An 18,680-nucleotide genomic window follows, 5' to 3' on the forward strand; every position below is an offset into this window, starting at 1 on the left:
GATGAACCCAAAACTACTTCTGCCATCCATGGTTCCTCACCCTTCTTCAGCTTATGTAGGCAAGAGTGAAAGAATATTATTAGAGTTCTAGAAATTCCTTCCTGCCCCTCCTCAAGGCAGGTGGAGGAGGACATTGAGAGAATCATTTAGAGAGATGGACAGGTCACTCTGTCTGGAATGGTGCCTGACTCTTCCTGGAAAACTCAATAATCAAGAAGCCAACTACAGCTGTAAAAGACTGCCTATAATGGCAATGGGACAGGCTGCGGAGGGAGCAGCCCCTTCTTCTGGGGCTTACGTGGGAGCAGAGCTGCTAGGTTTTTCCCATGGCCTACATACATATCAAGCATGTAGGTAGGCATCAGTTGTCTTGGAAAGACCCTGCCCTGTGGGTGAGGTGACCCAGCAGAGAAAGTCTATGTGACACTTGCCACCAAAAGCAGGACAACTATCCTGTCAACCAGACAGAGCATCATTTGAACCAGCAAATGGATAAGGATGGGGCCCCCAGCAAACATCCAGCCTGGCCACTAGGAGTTTTAGAAGTTCACCTGATGATTCTAATATGTAGCAAAGGTTGAGAAACACTAACATAGGTAGCTCACCCTACAATGGATAAAATTAAAAGGACTGACAATCCAAATATTAGTGGGCATATAAAGCAATTAAAACTAATACCTTGCTGATTAGAGTATCAACTGGAACCACCACTTTGGAAAACTGTTTGGTAATGTTGGCTAAAATAAACATACATCTACCCTATCACTCAACAATTCCATCCCAAGGTATATAATCAAGAATAAGTGTATATATCCACCAAATGACAGAATAAAAATGTTCATAGCAGCTTTATCCATAATAGTCCACTGAAAACAACTCAAATTTCCATTAACAGTAAAATGGATATATTATGGAAGATGTATACAGACCAATACTACACAGAATAAAAAGTCACAACGGAGTGAATTCCATTGACATAATATTGAGTGAAAGAAGCTAAATACAAACTGGTACATACACTAAGAGTCCATACTGATCTATCCCAAAGAGATAAAACTAAGCTATGGAGAAAGAGGTCAGATGGAAGTTGCCTTGGATGGTAGAAGGGGAAGACAGAGGAAGCCCTGTAGAGGATATGTCTATATCTTAATCTAGGTGATGAATAACTGGATATATATCTAATTTTACCAAGATGTAACATGGATTTGTGTGCTTTACTATGTTTAAGTTATTCCTCAACAAAGGTGAACTAAAACACAACTTAAGCATCTATCTATGATAATTAAATGTAAAAGGCTATACCAATGAAGGAGGTTCCTACACAATTTTTTAAAGTGAAGAATCCTTAATCTAGGAGGGAAAAAATGGTTTTAAATCAGAAATCCAGTCTCCCTCCCTACCCTACCCCCGCCAATCCTGCCCAGCTTGAAGAAAGGCTGGATTCTGTGTTTAACAAAAGCTCTCCTAGATGCTTAGTATATACCCTCCCTCCCCTGCTCCTGGTGAAGAATCATTCATTTAATTAATCCTGCCCCCCCCCAGCTGATCTTTGCCTCATCTATGCAGAAACTAACTCTTCCCTCGAGTTTCTTTATTCTAGGTGTGTTCATACTTTTCTGCCATTGCACCTATATAAGTCTGAGGTATATGTTTCAGAACTTAAACATTATTTCTGTTTCTACACTCTATGCTTTTTCATTATGTTTCCTGACATTCTGTAACTCCTGTGATTTGATAGAAACTGTTCATTTTTTATCCCATGTATTATATTCTGTGACCTATAAGAACATCCCCAGTTAAGTCCTATGTCTGGTGCTGTGTCTGGTGTTTATCAGTCATCAACTTAGAACCCAGAAAGATGTAGTTTCTCTGACTTCATTCCATGGAAAACATCTGTAACTGTTCCCTGAGTAATGTGTAACATTAGATTCTGGAGAGGACCCATAAAGGGATTTTGCCTCTGTTCCTAGGGAATTTTCAGGAAAGGGCTGTTTATGTGAGCTCAAAATATCAACATCACCACTCAGAGACTTAATAAGAATTGAAAAATGGTTTCTGCTGTACCAGAGGAAATTTATCAAAGAGAATTCTAGAGTATCAGAACAGCTAAAAGATTATTTTAAAACAAAGGTCTGGAAAACTTATATGTATGTATGAAAATTATCATATAAATACTTTTATAGTCTACTTAAAATTGCCCAAAAGAACTTTTCAGCAACCTTTTTGTATTCCAACCAGCACTATTTTAACAGAACTTTCTACAGCATTTGGACATGTTCTCAATCTGTGCTATCTAATATGGTCCCCACTAGTACTACTAAGAACTTGATATTTGGCTAGTACAACTGAGGAACTGATTTTTAAATTTTATCTAAATGTAATTAGCCACATGTGGAAAACTGTAGTGGGCAAGGCAGGACTACACAATAACCATAATTTGCCTCTTAGATGACATAATGTTTTTTTCTTCACACCAGAGGAAAGCCTGGGTCATTTTTATTCTTGTCTTTTAGAATCTTGCCTAATTTCTTCTCCTCCCTAAATTCAGAATTCATGAGAAAATGGTTATTGTACTGCACAAGGTTCTACTGATAGTTTTAAAGTGACTTCTAGTTTCTAAACTAACCACTTTATTTTGAGTCTTCATAGTTTGAATGAAATTGGAGTTTTTTGTCTTGTTTCGTGCTGGGGATCAAACTCAGGGCCTTGTATATGTTAAGGAAAGTGCTCTACCACTGAATCACATCCTCAGCCCAGTACAATTTTTTTGACAAATATTAAATATTTTAAGATTGAATGTTACAAATCTAATCATGAAGGAAGGTTTCTTCTAGGTCACTGTTCAAAACCAAAGATTATTGTTCTGGAGACCTATAGTGCTCCAAATATTTAACCAGGTATTTCCAAAGGGGACTAAGACTACTTAGAAAATGAACTCAAAAAAGTAACAATGGAGAAAGAAAAGAAGACAAATGTGAAGCTATAACCAACCAACCTATTTCTGTACTTTACTTCTGTTCTCTAATAGATACTGCCCATGGAGTTCTCTCACCCTTTTCTGGATCTCAGCATTGCCCAATTCATGAATCACAAGTTCTTTCTCAAATGAAATATGTTAAATTTAAATTGTCTACAGTTTTTCTTTTAATGGGCCAAAGTAAAGATTGACAAAGATTTTTTGTTGGCCAAAATATAATCAGGCTACTGAAACTTCTCCTAGGCCAAACTGTGATTTCCTTCTAAGACCTAGTTTGAGCAAAGAGCCTTGCTAAGTCAGTTTTGCAAGACCCTCCTACCCCCAATGTCTGATCACATTCAGTATCTGATCCAGTTCCTCATTCTCCTCAACCCCTCCCCTAGGTTATGTCTGGTCTTGGCCTATCTCCAGAAAGAATCCTATTAGGTCAATTTAGCCAGAATCTCCCTTACCCCTAATGTTTTCTCTTGGTAGTTTTTCAGCCACTGTTCCCTTGCTTTCCTTGGCTATAAACTTTCACTTATCCATGCTGTATTTGGGGCACAGGGACCTGGTTGCAGTAGTCCCTATATCTAGAGATGGTCCTGGAAAAAGTCTTCCTTACCATGTTTTAACAAGTGTCAAATTATAATTTTTTTCTTTAGCAAAATAATCTTCAAGTGCAAATTGCATTAAAGTTGAAAGTAGCAAACAGTTTATCCTTGTAGTAGTTTAAAGACTGGAGAGAAAGAGAAAAGCAACTCCTGACAGCACCAAATTGGCTGAGCCTATGGAACATAAATAATTTCACAGAACATCAACATCTGATGAGGCTATTCTCTGACAGTGATGGATCACAACAAAAACAAGACTCCTTTGTTATCATGTCTTAATAGTAACAAAACATAAACATTATCCAAAGACAAAAAAATGACCAAGTATTTATTACATTATTCAATCACAGTCACCCTGCTTTCTGAACAACATCCAATCCACCTTTGCCTCAAATTATCTTGCAGTAGGGGATCAGCAAAGGATGGTTTTAGTGAACCCTTGCAGGCAAAAAATGTGTACAGATAAGAAGTTCAGGATGCACCTATTTAAAGAACGTCTACTATGCAATAAACGTGTTGGATTAATTACTGTTAAACAAACTATTCACATTTACATCCACAGTTATATCAGCATCTAGCTGAGCACTGTCTTTAATTGTCTTTTGATAGAAAGCAGAAAGGGTAAGTTGCAGAGTACTTCAACAAACCTCGCTACTAAAAAAAAAAAAAAAAACCGGCAGCCAAGTTAGTTTCAATTCAAGCCCTGGCGTGTGCTGGCTCCTCCCTCAGAGAACCGCGGAAGGTCAGCCCACAGCCACAAACTGCTCCGCGCAGGCGCCATTTCCCCAGCACGCACGCGCTAGGTCCCACGCCCGCGTTCTCCGGTTCGTGGACTTAGATTGGCTGAGCTTCTGTCATACAGTCCTGGGAACCGGATGTTCTCTCTGGACGCGGAAGCGCTGAGGACTCCGGGGCCGCGCCTGCGCATTTCACTGGCCTACGCTCCGGGAACGCCCCCGCGTCTGCCCTTCAGCAAGGCGAGCCTTTTTTCCAGCGGAATGCCGCCATGCCCGGGAGGCTCTCCGGTGCGCCTCCGGTTGGGTAGGCCCTGTCCTGCCCCCTCCCCTCCAGCTGAGGTCGCCCGGGTGGGCGGAACCTTCGGGGCCGCGTCTGCTCCTGTGCCGACTGCCAGGCCATTCACTTTGGGATGTTTGGCTGCAGGCTTTGCTTGAGTGCTCGACCCCACCCACCGGAACCCTGGTTCTATGACTGGTCCCTTCCCCTCGTTACTCCTTTATTAGAAATTTCATTATGGAAAAGAGTCCTAGTGTAGCGTCGCGTTGGCTGTTCAGAAAATGCAACACCCCTGCCAACATTTGGTATCGTTTTCCTTCGGCTGAGGGAGGGGCTCCTCTTGAAGCTGGAGTTGTATATGGGTTAGGGCTAGAAAGTTAAATTTTCTCTTTAGGTCTGAAAAAAAAAATCTGAAAACCAGATCTAAATTACTGTTGATTGTTACCAGCTCTCGGAAATTTTCACTGTGAGCTTTCATCTGATACTTCTCAGGGTTTAGGCAATTTTAGTGTACATATGGGCAACTTGCCTATATGTAATATTAATATTTACAAGCTTTTATATGTATTCACTCAACAAATATTTAGGGCCCATTCTTGCTGGCACCATAAAAAATTATTTTGGGTGTGTATTCAGAAGCTAGAGGTGCAGGTGTATATCTAAGCATTATTCATATTAGCATATGTTCTAGAATTGGCTGTCCAATAGGTAGATACTAGTTAAGATAAGGCTTGAGAACTTGCAGTGATGAGTCAGAATTTAAATGGCAAATTTGGGGGAATTCTTTTTAATTAAAGTACCCCAATTTGTTTATATCTATATATTGGAAAATATTGGGGTAGTTGGGAGTGTAACTCAGTTCCTGGTTCAATCCCCAGCACCACATTTTAAAAGAACAGAAAAAGAAAGAAAATATTTTCTATACACTGGGCTAAATAAAATGTATTATAATTGATTTCACCTAATTTTATTTAAAAATTTTTTAATTTGATATTCAGAATTGAATCCAGGGGGCGCTCAACCACTGAGCTACATCCCCAGCCATCCTTTTTTGTTTGTTTGTTTGTTTGTTTGTTTGTTTGTGACAGGGTCTCACTAGGTTGCTTACAGCCTTGCTAACTCACTGAGGCTGGCTTGGAACCTGCTGTGCTCCTGCCTCAGCCTCCCAAGCTGCTGGAATTACAGGCATAAACCCCCATGCCCACCCCCCAGACCTTTTTTTTTTTTTATTTTGAGACATGGTCTTGCTAAGTTGCAGAGGCTTCAACTTGCAGTCCCCCTGCCTTAGCCTCCTGAGTCACTGGAATTATAGGTATGGGTCACTGCATGCAGCTAGAAAATTTAAAATTATATTTGTGGCTTGAATTATATTTTTATGGGACAGCACTTCTCTAGAAAGGAGTTAACAGACTAGGGCCTGTGGCTAAATCCAATCTGCCTACTTTTGTAAACAAGTCATATCAGAACCAAGTCATGCCTATGCATATGTGTATTTCTGTGTCGACTCTTCCTGCTGCAAGAGTAGTAGAGTTGAGGAGTCTACACAGTGTAAAGCCTGCAAAATATAAAATATGTGTCTAACTTTTGCTCTGGAACAATATGTGGTATGGTAGATATAAAACTTTTAATTGTAGACCCACAGGCATAATTCTAAGCACTTTATAAAAACCATCTAATTCTAATATTAATCTTAGAATATTGGATTTCCCCCTTTTATAGATGAAGAAACCGAGACACAAGATGACCAAGAAACTTAGTCAACTTGCTCAGCACCCCTCACTTCTGGCAACTATACTTTTTTGACCCTCCAAATCCAAAAGACTTGCTTCTCAGACCCATTTGATTAGCCCACAATGGTTTCTTTGGGGGTTTTGTTTTGTTGTTGCTTTGTGGTTGTTGGATTTTTTTCTTTCTGTCTTTTTTTTTTTACTAGGGATTGAACCCAGGGGTGCTTTGCCACTGAGCTACATCCCCAGCTAAGTTGCTGAGGTTGGCCTCAAACTTGCAATCCTCCTGCCTTTCCCTTCTGAGTCATTGGGATTACAGGTGTGTGCCAACATGCTCCACTCTTTTTTGTTGTTTTTGTTTTTAAATTAGAATTTCTTGAATGATTTTTGAACTAGAATTGAGATGGCATTTGTCTCCCAGGGAAGAAGCTGAGGAGCACTGGGCTTAGGTACAGTGAGTACAAGCAAGTTGGTTTGCAGTGAAAAGAAATGAAGCTCACAAGCAGAGAAGAGAGAGGGCATCCTAGATGCTTGCTTTTCACTTGTTTAACAAAACAAAATATTTCTCGAGTAATAGTAAGCACTGGGCAGGTATTTATAGGTAAATAAAACAGATCTAGTTCTTATGATCTTGTGGGGAAGGCAGATAGAAAAATGTTTTTTTTTTAATGTAGTAATCACTATGAAAAAACACTGCAATTATTTGATGTTTTAACAGGTTTTCTCACTTGCAAGATGGAGATAAACTGTATTTAAATATCAGGCTTATTGTGCAGATTGAGATGACATGAATTTGCATGGCACATAGAATTGCTCAGTAAATGTACATTGTCTTCTGTTAAAAGGTAAGTGAGGAAGTGAATATCAGGCATTGTGTACATCATAACGCTTACAACATTATAATCACCTGTTGTAGTTGGTAAATGTTCTCAGGTGATTTGTACATAGTAGTGTTTTCAGTATCTTCTGATTTAATAGGACTCATCTAGCAAAATCTGAAGTCAGAGAGGTACTGTGCATTGGTCCAGGAGCAGCTATCTTTGGGGTTAATGGCAGTCCTACTGCTGTTGGTGGGGGGAGGGGAATGATGTGGGGGAAGGAATGAGGTTGTGTCTGTGTATGGTTTAAATTAAAACCAGCTGGAGAACTGAACAAATAAATATCTAGGCCCTACGCTCAGAGACTAATTCATTCTGTCTGGGTTAAGGCCCTGGCATTGTTTTAGTTTTCATTATTTAATTTCCCCATATGATTCTAATATACAATCAGGGCTGAGAACCACTTGTGGTAAGAAAGAGGCCAGGCTCTGCTGGAGCCAGGGCCCATAGCTGTGAAATGGGCAGTACCCATTTCTGGTTTGAGAATAGTCAAGAGGGAGGCCCGGAGTGTCTCTTTTCATCACCTTGCCCTTAAGTATGTTGGGTGACATCTTGAGAGCAGAGGAGAACCTCTGGAGAGCTGTAAACAGGAAAATGAAGGAATATCTTTCTGAGTTCTGTACTAGAGGATGATCCCTCTAACAAGGTGCCATGAATCAAGAGTAAATTGCATCTGTCCAGATGATAGAGAACCCCAATGGAGTTTGGTATCCATCCTTCTGTGTTTCTTCTAGTGGCCTGTATCTGTCCTTATGGACTCACTACACATAATTGGCCAGTTTCTTGTCAATGTATTGTCTCCGCACACTTCTAGATTTTCCAGATGTTCAGAAAGGTGACTAGTAAGAGACAGGCCTACATTGCCCACAAGGTGAGCAATATTTGACTCAGGTCAGAGTTGCCCAAGGGGAATTTGACCACAATCAGGGTTTCAGTGGTATGAAAGCAGTTGTTTGCTTTGCCAGCAAAATGTTTTTATCACTTATATAAATCTACAGAAGTTAATGCATTTGTGTGTATAAAACCAAACAATTCTCTGCTCTTCATTTCAGTCCTTTTGTTTGCTACTATGAACATGAGTGTACAACTATCTCTTCAACTCCCTGCTTTTGATTCTTTTGAGTATGTGCCCAGAAGTGGAATTGCTGGATCATATGGCAATTCTGTTTTAAATTTTTTTTTTTTTTGTACTGGGGATTAAATCCAGGGGTGTTTAACCACTGAGCCACAAACCCAGCTCATTTTTATGTTTTATTTTGAGGCAGGGCCTCACTAAGTTTCTGAAGATGTTCTTGAATGTGCAATCCTCCTGCCTTAGCCTCTCGAATCACTGGGATTATAGGTGTATGACACTGCACCTGGCCTGTTTTTAATTTTTAAAGAAACTCCCATACTGGTTCTGGGGCTGTAGCTTAGTGGTAGAGCGTTTGCCTTGCATGTGTGAGACCCTGGGTTCAATCCCCCACACCACATGAAAATAAATAAATAAAAATCAAGATTTGTGTCCATCTAGAACTAAAAAAAATTTTAAAAAAAGAAACTCCCATACTGTTTTCCCATTATTCTCCCTATTTTTGTTTTTGATGGAACCAGGAATTGGGATTTAATCCAGGGGTGCAGTACCCTAAGCTACATCCCCAGATCTTTTAAATTTTTTAATTTGAGACAGGGCCTTGCTAAATTGCCAAGACTGGCCTCAAACTGGTGATCCTTCTGCCTTAGCCTTAGGATACGTTAGGATAGAGTTGTGCACCAGTATTCATGGCTCACCTTTGTATTTTTAATAGCATTTCAATGCTGTCAAACTTTCTATTCTCCCTATGAGACAATCACATGGGTTAAAGCATTTATTGCCCCAGGACTTCATAATATGGAAAGCAATGGGGCACACAACTTGAGTTTCCATAAAAAAATAAAGTAAGGTATGTGTCCATTTTATTTCTACTTAGTTCACTCAACAAACTTTATTATGTGCTAGATGCTGAGCCTAAAGAGATGGTCTCTGTACTGAAAGAATTGACAGCATAGCATGGAAGGAAACCGCATACTCAAAAGAATCAAAAGCAGGGAGTTGAAGAGATAGTTGTACACTCATGTTCATAGTAGCAAACAAAAGGACTGAAATGAAGAGCAGAGAATTGTTTGGTTTTATTTACACGAATGCATTAACTTCTGTAGATTTATACAAGTGATAAAAACATTTTGCTGGCAAAGCAAACAACTGCTTTCATACCACTGAAACCCTGATTGTGGTCAAATTCCCCTTTGGAAACTCTGACCTGAGTCAAATATTGTTCACCTTGTGGACAATGTAGGCCTGTCTCTTACTAGCCACCTTTCTGAACATCTGGAAAATCTAGAAGTGTGCTGAGAATACAAGCAGAATGGATATTTCTCTTTGTGAAGGAACTTTTTAACAAGTGGGGCAGGGTTCAGGTGTGTTGAGCAGCTTGAAGCCTTACTACTGTGACTCAACTGCTTGACTTCCTCAATATCTAAAGTACACAAGCCAAGAGAAGTGTTCAGCAATTGAGGGTGTGTATTTGCTATTTCTCTGTGCTATACATATTCTCTGTTTATTGAGCCTTTGATTCTTAGGAAGATCTCTGTTACTGGTTTCAGTCTTGAAAAGTTGATTTTTTTTAAAGGAAAAAAGAATTGTCTTCGAGTACTAGTTCTAAGTAATTAAGAAAATTGTTTTAAGATCCTAAATTGATGGCCCACTGAGTGACTGTTAAACTGACTCTAAGGAATAACAACAGCTGGGGATTTAGCTCATTTGGTCAGTTGGTGCTTGCTTTGCATGCACAAGGCCATGGGTTCAACCCCCAGGACCACAAAAACAACAACAACAACAACAATGAGAACAACAACAAAAAAGACCCAGTGCCCAGGTTTTCTACCTTGGTGCTCTCTCTCTTATGGTAAAATTGGCAAGATTCAGACTTTTGGTCATCTGTGAGTTGGGAAACACCAGTGGAAACTTACCTCTTCATATTGGGGGACAAAGCTTAAGGGAATATAGAACTGTTTACAATTCAGTGATCAACTTCTGAGGAAACTGTGAGCCCTCATCTGAATGCAAAGCCACAGATGATGCAGCCACTTTTATTTTTTATTTTGAGACAGGTCTCACTGAGTTGCTTAGGGTCTCATTAAGTTGCTGAGGTTGGCCTTGAACTTGTGATCCTTCTGCCTCAGCCTCCTGAGTCCCTAGGATTACATGCTACCACCATGCCCAGCCAATACAACCACTTTTAAGAGACAATCTTCTCCTACCTAAAGAAAGATGGAAGTTGACTGATTAACTTCCCATGTCATTTTTCAGTAGGTATATATCTTACATGTATATAGGTTATCGTGAAATAATACTAGAGTAGGAATTTTTCTGATTATGAAAACAACACATGCTTATCACGGAAGATACAGAAAAGAATAAATGCATAAAAATTACCTAAAATCTGACCACTCACAAAATGTCACTCTTTAAAATTTTGTGTATCCCTTTTCTGTCTTTTCATATGTAATTTTTACATAAAATTTAGATCTGACTATTTTTTGATAACAGATTTATTCAGGTATAATTCATATACTGTATTGTTCATCTAATGAAAGTGTATAGCTCAGTGCTTCTTGGTATATTCAGTTATAGAAACCATTGCCACAGTCAACTTTAGAAGATTTTTGCTACCAACCCTGCAGGGAAAACCCAGTGCCCATTAGCAACCACTCCCCTTTCTCTTTTACTCGACTACCCTTCTGCCCCAGTCCCACCTAGCTAATCTATTTTATGTCTCTCTAGATTTGCTTATTTTGGACATTTCATATAAATTAATATGTGGATTTTTGGTCTGGCTTCTGTCACTTAGCCTAATGTCCTCAAGGTTGATTTCATATTGTAGCATGAATCTGTGCTTTAATGCTTTTTATGACTAAAAAATTCTATAATATGGATGTACTGCATTTTATTTATTCAGGCATGAGTTGATGGGTATTTAGGGTTTTCTCATCTTTGATAATTATTCATTATTATGAATAATGCTGTTGTGAACATTTGGATACAATTTTTGTGTGCATGGACATTTTCATTTCTCTTTGGTAGATCTTCTGGATCATAATGTACCTCAGTGTTTAATCATTTGTCTATTTAGTTATACATCCTGATTTTTTTCACCTAATATTATATGACTATTTCCCCATGTCGTTAAGTATTCTGTATAAGTATGATTTTAAATGGTTACATTATTGTGTCATCATGTCCTGTACATTTTTAAACATTCTCCTATTTAGGGGAAAAATATAGAAGTAGAATTACTGACTAAAAGGGTACTTATCAGATGGTTTCTAGAAAGATTGCATGAATTCTTTCTGGAATCACTTCCATGTTCTTATCCTGTGTTTGTTCAGTGATAATTGATTAATGTAAAATCAAGTCCATGGACTTTTGAAAAGAAAAGGTCCCTGCCATCAAGATGCTAGTGCTCACATTTAAACCAGATGGAAAAAATATAGATCTGAGGGGTTTTTTTGTAAACAAAGTAATGTATGCTATGTGGAGGGAAAAATAAACTACTTAGATACAGTGAACATTTGCCTGCCCAGGACAAGGTTCACACAGACATAATCATGTAGCAACTTTTTATATTTAAAAGTTTTTTTAAAAAAGTTAATGAGGGGCTGGGGTTGTGGCTCAGTGGTAGAGCACTCGCCTAGCACATGTGAGGCTCTGGGTTTGATTCTCAGCACCACATAAAAATAAATAAATAAAATAAAGGTATTCTGTCCAACTACAACTAAAAAAAATTAAAAAAAAAAAAAGTTAATGAGACCAACCAGGCACAGTGGCACATGCCTGTAATCCTAGTGATTCAGGAGGCTGAGGTGGGAGAATCATGAGTTCAAAGCCAGCCTCAGCAACTCAGCAAAGCCCTGAGCAAGTTAGTGAGACCCTGTCTCAAATAAATAAAAAGGGCATGGCTCAGTGGTTGAGTGCCCCTGGGTTCAATCCCAATGCAAAAAAAAAAAAAAAAGTTAATGAGATCAAACTTGGTGGGGACTAGTTAGTCCAAAGTCATAAATCATCTGAATCACTACCCTGTTGTTCAAAAGATTCAGATATCAATACTGCTATCTGTTGATTTTTGGTGCCCATCAGATCTAGTTCTGGCCGCTTCCCAATCTGCACTATCTCATGGTTTCTTTAGGTTGCTCAAGATATTAGCATCCCCCTTTTGTTTGTTTCTTATTCTTTTATATAAGTAAAAAGTAGTATCACTTTAAAGATTATAAAGTCAGGGGCTGGGGTTGTGGCTTAGTGGTAGAGTGCTTGCCTGGCATGCATGAGGCACTGGGTTCCATCCTCAGCACCACATAAAAGTAAAATAAAGATATTGTGTCCACCTAGAACTAAAAAAAAAATATATATATTAAAAAAGATAAAATCAACAAGTATTTCAGTTATATTGCTGAATATGAGGGAAAAATGGTTCATTGTTGCTTAGCATTACCATATTGATGCTGTCATGGTGTGATGTCTTCCCCAATATGATCATCAAATTCTACACAAATGAATTGACTAATCTTTATTGTAATAAAAAGATATTGATTAGTATGATTGGAGGTGGAAAAGGTTACAGCAGATCCTCTAGCAATCCATTTTTAATGTTACACTAAAATGCTTCCATGCCATTTTTTTTCCGTCAACTACTGAGATTAAAACTCTGGAAACTAAACCATTCCACGTTGCAAATTCCATTTTCTAAAATGTCACAGCCATTTATATTACATTATTCCTTCAGAAAACATTGCATACATAACTGGCAGAAAGTACAATTTCACTGTCCAGGAGTTTCGACTAGCAAAGGCAAGCTTAAACTGAAACCTCTTTTTTTCTTTGCAGCTGCAAATATGTCTGACAAAAACCAGACAGCTGCCAGAGCTTCCCTTATTGAGCAACTGATGTCGAAAAGAAATTTTGAGGATCTTGGCAACCACCTTACTGAACTAGAAATGATTTATGTGACTAAGGAGCATCTCCAGGAGACAGATGTGGTCAGAGCTGTGTACAGAGTCCTCAAAAACTGCCCCTCCGTGGCTTTGAGAAAGAAAGCTAAGTGTTTGCTGTTAAAGTGGAAAGCTCTTTATAAGGATACTCATTTGAAACCAAGGGACAGCCCTAAATTATTCCCTTCAGGTAGTAATAAAGGAGAAAATGCAGGACTTTCTCATGACCTAAGTCAGGATGAAATCCTGGGCGCCTGCAGTTCTAATCCCCTGCTATCCTCCCAAGATGTTGCAAACCACACTGACATGGTGGTGACTGAAAATAGCACTATTCAGATGGAACCTAAAGAAGAGCATTTGGGGGGCAGTGACCCTGAGTCTGCTGGCAAGAGATCAAGTGAGTTGCAGTATTCTACAATGTCCTTGAGAACTAAATGCACAGAACTTCTTCTTGCAGCTTTAACTAGTTCTTCCACAGAGCAGCCAAAAGCTGATTTGTGGCAAAACTTGGCAAGAGAAATTGAAGAGCACATTTTTACCCTTTATTCAAGGAACATCAAAAAATATAAAGCTTGTATCAGAAGCAAAGTGGCCAATTTGAAGAATCCCAGAAACTCTCACTTACAACAAAACTTGCTCTCTGGAACTATGTCTGCAAGAGAATTTGCTGGAATGACCGTCATGGAGATGGCAAGCAAGGAACTGAAGCAGTTGAGAGCTTCCTACACGAAATCTTGTATCCAGGAACATTACCTTCCCCAAGTGATGGATGGCACACAGACAAATAAAATAAAATGCAGGCGCTGTGAGAAATACAATTGCAAGGTTACTGTAATTACCAGAGGAACACTTTTTCTTCCAAGTTGGGTGAGGAATTCAAACCCAGATGAACAAATGATGACCTACGTAATTTGTAATGAATGTGGGGAGCAGTGGTATCATAACAAGTGGGTGTGCTTGTAATTATAAATGAATGTTTCCTTAACAACAGATATCCCAAGGAATACCTTTTATTTGTATAGCCCTTTCGTGCTCTTTTTAAAATCTTGTGCATAGCATTCTTAAAACAGTACTAAGAAGGAGGAAAAGTTATTTGCTGAAGCACATGCCACCAGCACTAAAAGTCATCTTTTAGGGAGAGAGAGTGGATGACTATTGCTTTGTACTTCATGGCTATTTAGTACCTTACTGTATTCAGACTGGGATTAAGAGCAGGTCTGCATAACCTAGAAGCCTGTCAGAAATGTAGACTTATTTTTGCAGGGTCCTCAGGAACCTTGAGAAGTGCTGCCTTAGCAATAGGCCTGTGGTTCTCAGCAGTGGCTGCATATTAGAATCTCCTGGGGAGCTCTGAATCCCACTAATACTGAGACCCAGCTTAGAACAATTCACTCTGAACCTATGGGATAGGACACTGGTTTCAACATTGCTTCTGTCATTCTTCAAGTTATTTTAAGATGCAGTCAGAATTAAGAACTATTCACAAAAAGGCTCTTGTTTGATCCTCTTTATAGTTGTAATAAATGAGTGTTCTTCTGGAGACTTTACAGATGAGGAAACGTCCACAGAGCTGCAGTGACTTGTCCAAGCTAAACGACTATAAATATCTCAGTTCACGCTGATTCTAGATTTATACACACACACACAAACACAGGGGATTGAACTTAGGGGCACTTAACCACTGAGCCATATCCCCAACCCTTTTTGTTTTTATTTTTATTTTTTTTAATTGCTGAGGCTGGCCTCAAACTTGCAATCCTTCTGCCTCAGTCTCCCAAGCCACTGGAATTACAAGTGTGTACCACCACACCCAGTTGGTTCTAGATTCTTATCTTCCAAATCTTGCCTGATGGATATTTTTGTATGTGAACAAGCATAAGGGCTTTTTGTGAATATTGTTTCTAGCACAATTCTTTGTTTGTAAATTAATTTATAATGTGAACCAGGGCAGCAAAGGACAGATAATTTTCCCAAGGTACACTCTGCATGCTGAGAAGGATCACATGAAATAAACTCAAAAGTGGGATGACTTCTGGCCTATTTAGGGCATTTCTGTTATTTAAAAAAAAAAAGAAAGAAAGAAAGAAAAGGAAAAAGGAAATCCACAGTCTGAGATGAGCTCAATCTACAGTCTGAGAAATGTACTCCTGTCGATGGGGGCTAAGTGAATAGTGTCTTTAGGTGCTAACCTTGGCTGACTAGGGCTTCATTCTTTTCCTCTTTCTTTTCTCATTTCACGGTTCTCCCTTGGGCCTTGAAAGTTACCCTATAACTCATCCTGTGGTTGGAATTTGGTTTAGAGTTCTCTTGCTTAGTTGAAGGAGCTATTTATTATTTTCTTTGCATAAATTCTCCATAAACTGTTTGACATTTAGTTTCTGATATTAGGGATCTTCATGTTCTCAAAGGCAGGTGGGTTAGGTCTAAAGCCCAAATTCTGCTTCAGTAAAAATGGCATTAATCTGCCAGAGGAAGTCCATTGCTTCAACCTTCAAATCTTCCAGTATTTATTTATCTAAATTTATTTTCCTAAATTGAAGAAGAAATTACTTCTTTGAGGGCTTTGCAACCAGTGCTTGACTAATTTATATAATTATTTAAACACAAGCCTATGTGATTATAACTGATATTTGTCTTTAAAAATCATAGTATGTTATTGTTTTTATAGTTTTACAAAGGTTACTTCCAGGTTGTCTACAGATGTACATATTTTCACTTTATCACCAGTTCTTTTCTCTTAACTCTCCAATATTCCATTGCTGAAGTCTGAAGGCCTCTCTGTATGTACAGTTTACCTCCTTACTGCAGTTTTCCCAAAAGGTGCATAAAACTAAAATACATTTGTGTTTTCAAATGGTTTTGAAGACATCAGCTTGAGGCCATCAAGTATGGATTTTATTTTGATATCTTTTCTCTCTGTGGCTTCTTGGGGCTGCTTACTGCGATGCAACATGTCAGTCCTCTAAACAGTAACTTGCAAAGTCATCTAAAACTTAAGAGTTTCACAAAGTGTGGTTTCATATGACTTGGAATGATCTTAAAAATTCTTCAGTGGTTATGAAAGAGCACACATAGCACATGAAAACCAAGTTTGATTAGTTCAAGTCAGTGTTGGTGTTTTGGTTTTGTGTGTGTGTGGTTTTTATTTATGTTGGAATTTTACAAACTAGCAGACAAATAAAATCACTTGAAATGGAAAATCCCTGACTCTTTGACATAAAAATTTTGCAGTCTTCCTCATTTCATATCAATTTTGTCGGTGAGTTTTGCAACTAGAGAGAGCAAAATAGTAATATGGGCTTTTTTTTCTTTTGGCCAATGAAACAGCCTCACATTTTCTAAGTATGGATAATAATTTTTTCACACACCATGTCTTATCTCCTAAAAAGAAAGAGTTTTGTTTAATATTCCTAGTGAGGTAAAGACTCTAATTCAAAAATCATGCTTATAGGAATAGCAAGTGCAAAGGCCCCAAGATAGGATGGTACCCGATATAGTCAAAGGACAGCACTAGTTCACAGCAGCTGAGATGCAGTAAGCAAGAGGAAGAAGGATGAGAAAGTCAAAGAGGCCACAGAATTCATGAGGTCCCTTGTTAGGCCATGATAAGGACTTTGGGTTTTGTTTTAAAGCATGATGGGCAGTCACTGAACATATGAAGTTTGTAGTGATGAGATTCAAGTGCCCTTTGGGAAAGATCACTACAGTTGCTATGTTAAATGGGAAGGGAAGTAAGGATGGATGTAGGAACACCATTTGCAGTGGTCCACATATCATATAACTGGCTTCAAATAAAAGTACAGAAAAGACTGGTCTCCCTACATCCTTAGAGTTAACAAAGCCCTTGGCAATTTTGTAAATGGGTATTTCATAAAAACCCCCATTTGAAAATCCCCTACCTATGGACCATAATAATAAACACATAACTGGAAACTCCGCACGACACAAGTATATCCTGTACCCTAGTTGCCAGGCATAGGCCTAACCATCAGTTGTTATACCTGAATGTAGGAGGTTTTTTGATGTTTTTTTCCTCTCATTGCTCTCCCTTGTCCTTTGTCCGTGTTACTTTTTTAAAATAAAGAGTTGGATACAATGGCAGCTCTGTCTCTTCCCTGAGCACTTCCTGTGATGAGAGGCTCCTTTCATTCCCTATTACCATTTCTAAATGCTAGGCAGGAAGCCTGCAGCTGGCAGGGCTCCACTGCCTTTGCAAGGGCTGGGCCTTCCATCTCTCAGTTTAGATTGCTTTGTTATTTATAACTTCAGTAAATGCAAAATATTTTACTAAAATAAGTATTTTTTAGCTCTCAGAGGTACTTACTGTAAGTACTTAGATTATAGAAATCACCTTCTTGCTTTCAAAAAGCCCCATAATCAGATGGAAGAACTGATGACAGCCTCACATAATCCCATTTGCATTATTATTTAAAATTAGGTTTCCCAAGATGTTACTCAACAATTGTCAGAAATACTGTGCAGTAACAATTGCACTTTATTCTCTCAGGTGCCAGCTCTCCTGACACAGGAAACCTTGAACCTCTTTGTAGTGTCCGTGTAGTTTTTCTGGTTTTCTGCAAAGTGAGTGACTGTTAAAATACCTAAATTTTAAAACTTGAGAACATGTAGCTTTGTGTGTGTGGTACTAGGGATCGAACCCAGGGGTGCTCAACCACCGAGTTACATCCCCAGCCCTTAAGTTGGGGTTTTGCTAAATTGCTGAGCCTTAAACTTGCAATCCTCCTGCCTCAGCCTACTGAGCCACTGAGATTACAAGTGTATGCCACCATGCCAGTGAGAATATGTAGCACTTGGGGGCAGGGCTACCAGGGATTGAACTCAAGGACACTCCACCACTGAGCTACATTCCCAGCCCTATTTTATGTTTTATTTAGAGAGACAGGGTCTCACTGAGTTGTTTAGGGCTCACTAATTTGCTGAGGCCAGCTTTTGAACTCCCAATCCTCCTGCCTCAATCTCCTGAGCCAGTGAGATTACAGGTATGCGCCACTGAACCCAGCTGAGAATATGTAGCTTTTTAAGGGATATTTACATAATTTATATTTTTGTGAATTTGAAGAATATAAAATTGCAATTTGAAATACCATTTTCTGTAAAAACACAGAGCTATTCTATCTATATGACCTAGGAATAACAATTCTAACAAACTAGCCAAGCAATCTTGCATTCTTTATTAAATTATCGTAAGTGCCCTACGGGATGGACAGTCAAAAATAGGATTAAAATAATTTGTTGGATGTATTCCTGCTTTCTTTCAAAATGTCAATGAGAAATGAATAGGAATAGGTTCCAAGCAGTCATTAATCTTTTTCATGTGATGACACATTTTTAAAAAAATCTAAACCAGCCATGGAAAAGTCAGAGAAAGAATTAAGAAGCAAGATATCATTCATTCAAAAACTTCATTTGTTATTTTTGGAATATATTGACTTTTTAAAAGTATGTAAACATAGAAATAGATAGCTCC

At 38.7% G+C, this 18,680-nt stretch overlaps 1 protein-coding gene across 5 annotated transcripts; it reads left to right on the forward strand.

Annotated features, from left to right (window-relative positions):
* Positions 1–4,525: 4,525 nt before the first annotated feature.
* Positions 4,526–17,288, forward strand: Tceanc (transcription elongation factor A N-terminal and central domain containing). 5 transcript variants are annotated; one of them, XM_077107324.1, is made up of 4 exons: positions 4,534–4,595; positions 6,518–6,630; positions 7,030–7,156; positions 13,089–17,288. In XM_077107324.1, the coding sequence occupies exon 4, from the start codon at positions 13,097–13,099 to the stop codon at positions 14,153–14,155; it is 1,059 nt and encodes a 352-aa protein (XP_076963439.1). In that variant the 5' UTR covers positions 4,534–4,595; positions 6,518–6,630; positions 7,030–7,156; positions 13,089–13,096; the 3' UTR covers positions 14,156–17,288. The 5 variants fall into 5 exon arrangements, with proteins under 5 accessions (XP_076963440.1, XP_076963439.1, XP_076963437.1 ...); XM_077107322.1 differs by having other exon boundaries at positions 4,544–5,896; XM_077107323.1 differs by having other exon boundaries at positions 4,556–4,611.
* The last annotated feature ends 1,392 nt before the right edge of the window (positions 17,289–18,680 follow it).

Source organism: Callospermophilus lateralis, chromosome X, assembly GCF_048772815.1.
Source record: "Callospermophilus lateralis isolate mCalLat2 chromosome X, mCalLat2.hap1, whole genome shotgun sequence".
NCBI lineage: Eukaryota > Metazoa > Chordata > Mammalia > Rodentia > Sciuridae > Callospermophilus > Callospermophilus lateralis.

Excerpts from the sequence above, each read along its gene's own strand:
- Tceanc (XM_077107321.1), top strand. The coding sequence starts at position 4,569 with ATGCCGCCATGCCCGGGAGGCTCTCCGGTGCGCCTCCGGTTGG. Across the intron at positions 4,612-13,088 it reads TCCGGTGCGCCTCCGGTTGG|CTGCAAATATGTCTGACAAA; the intron begins GTAGGCCCTGTC and ends TTTTCTTTGCAG.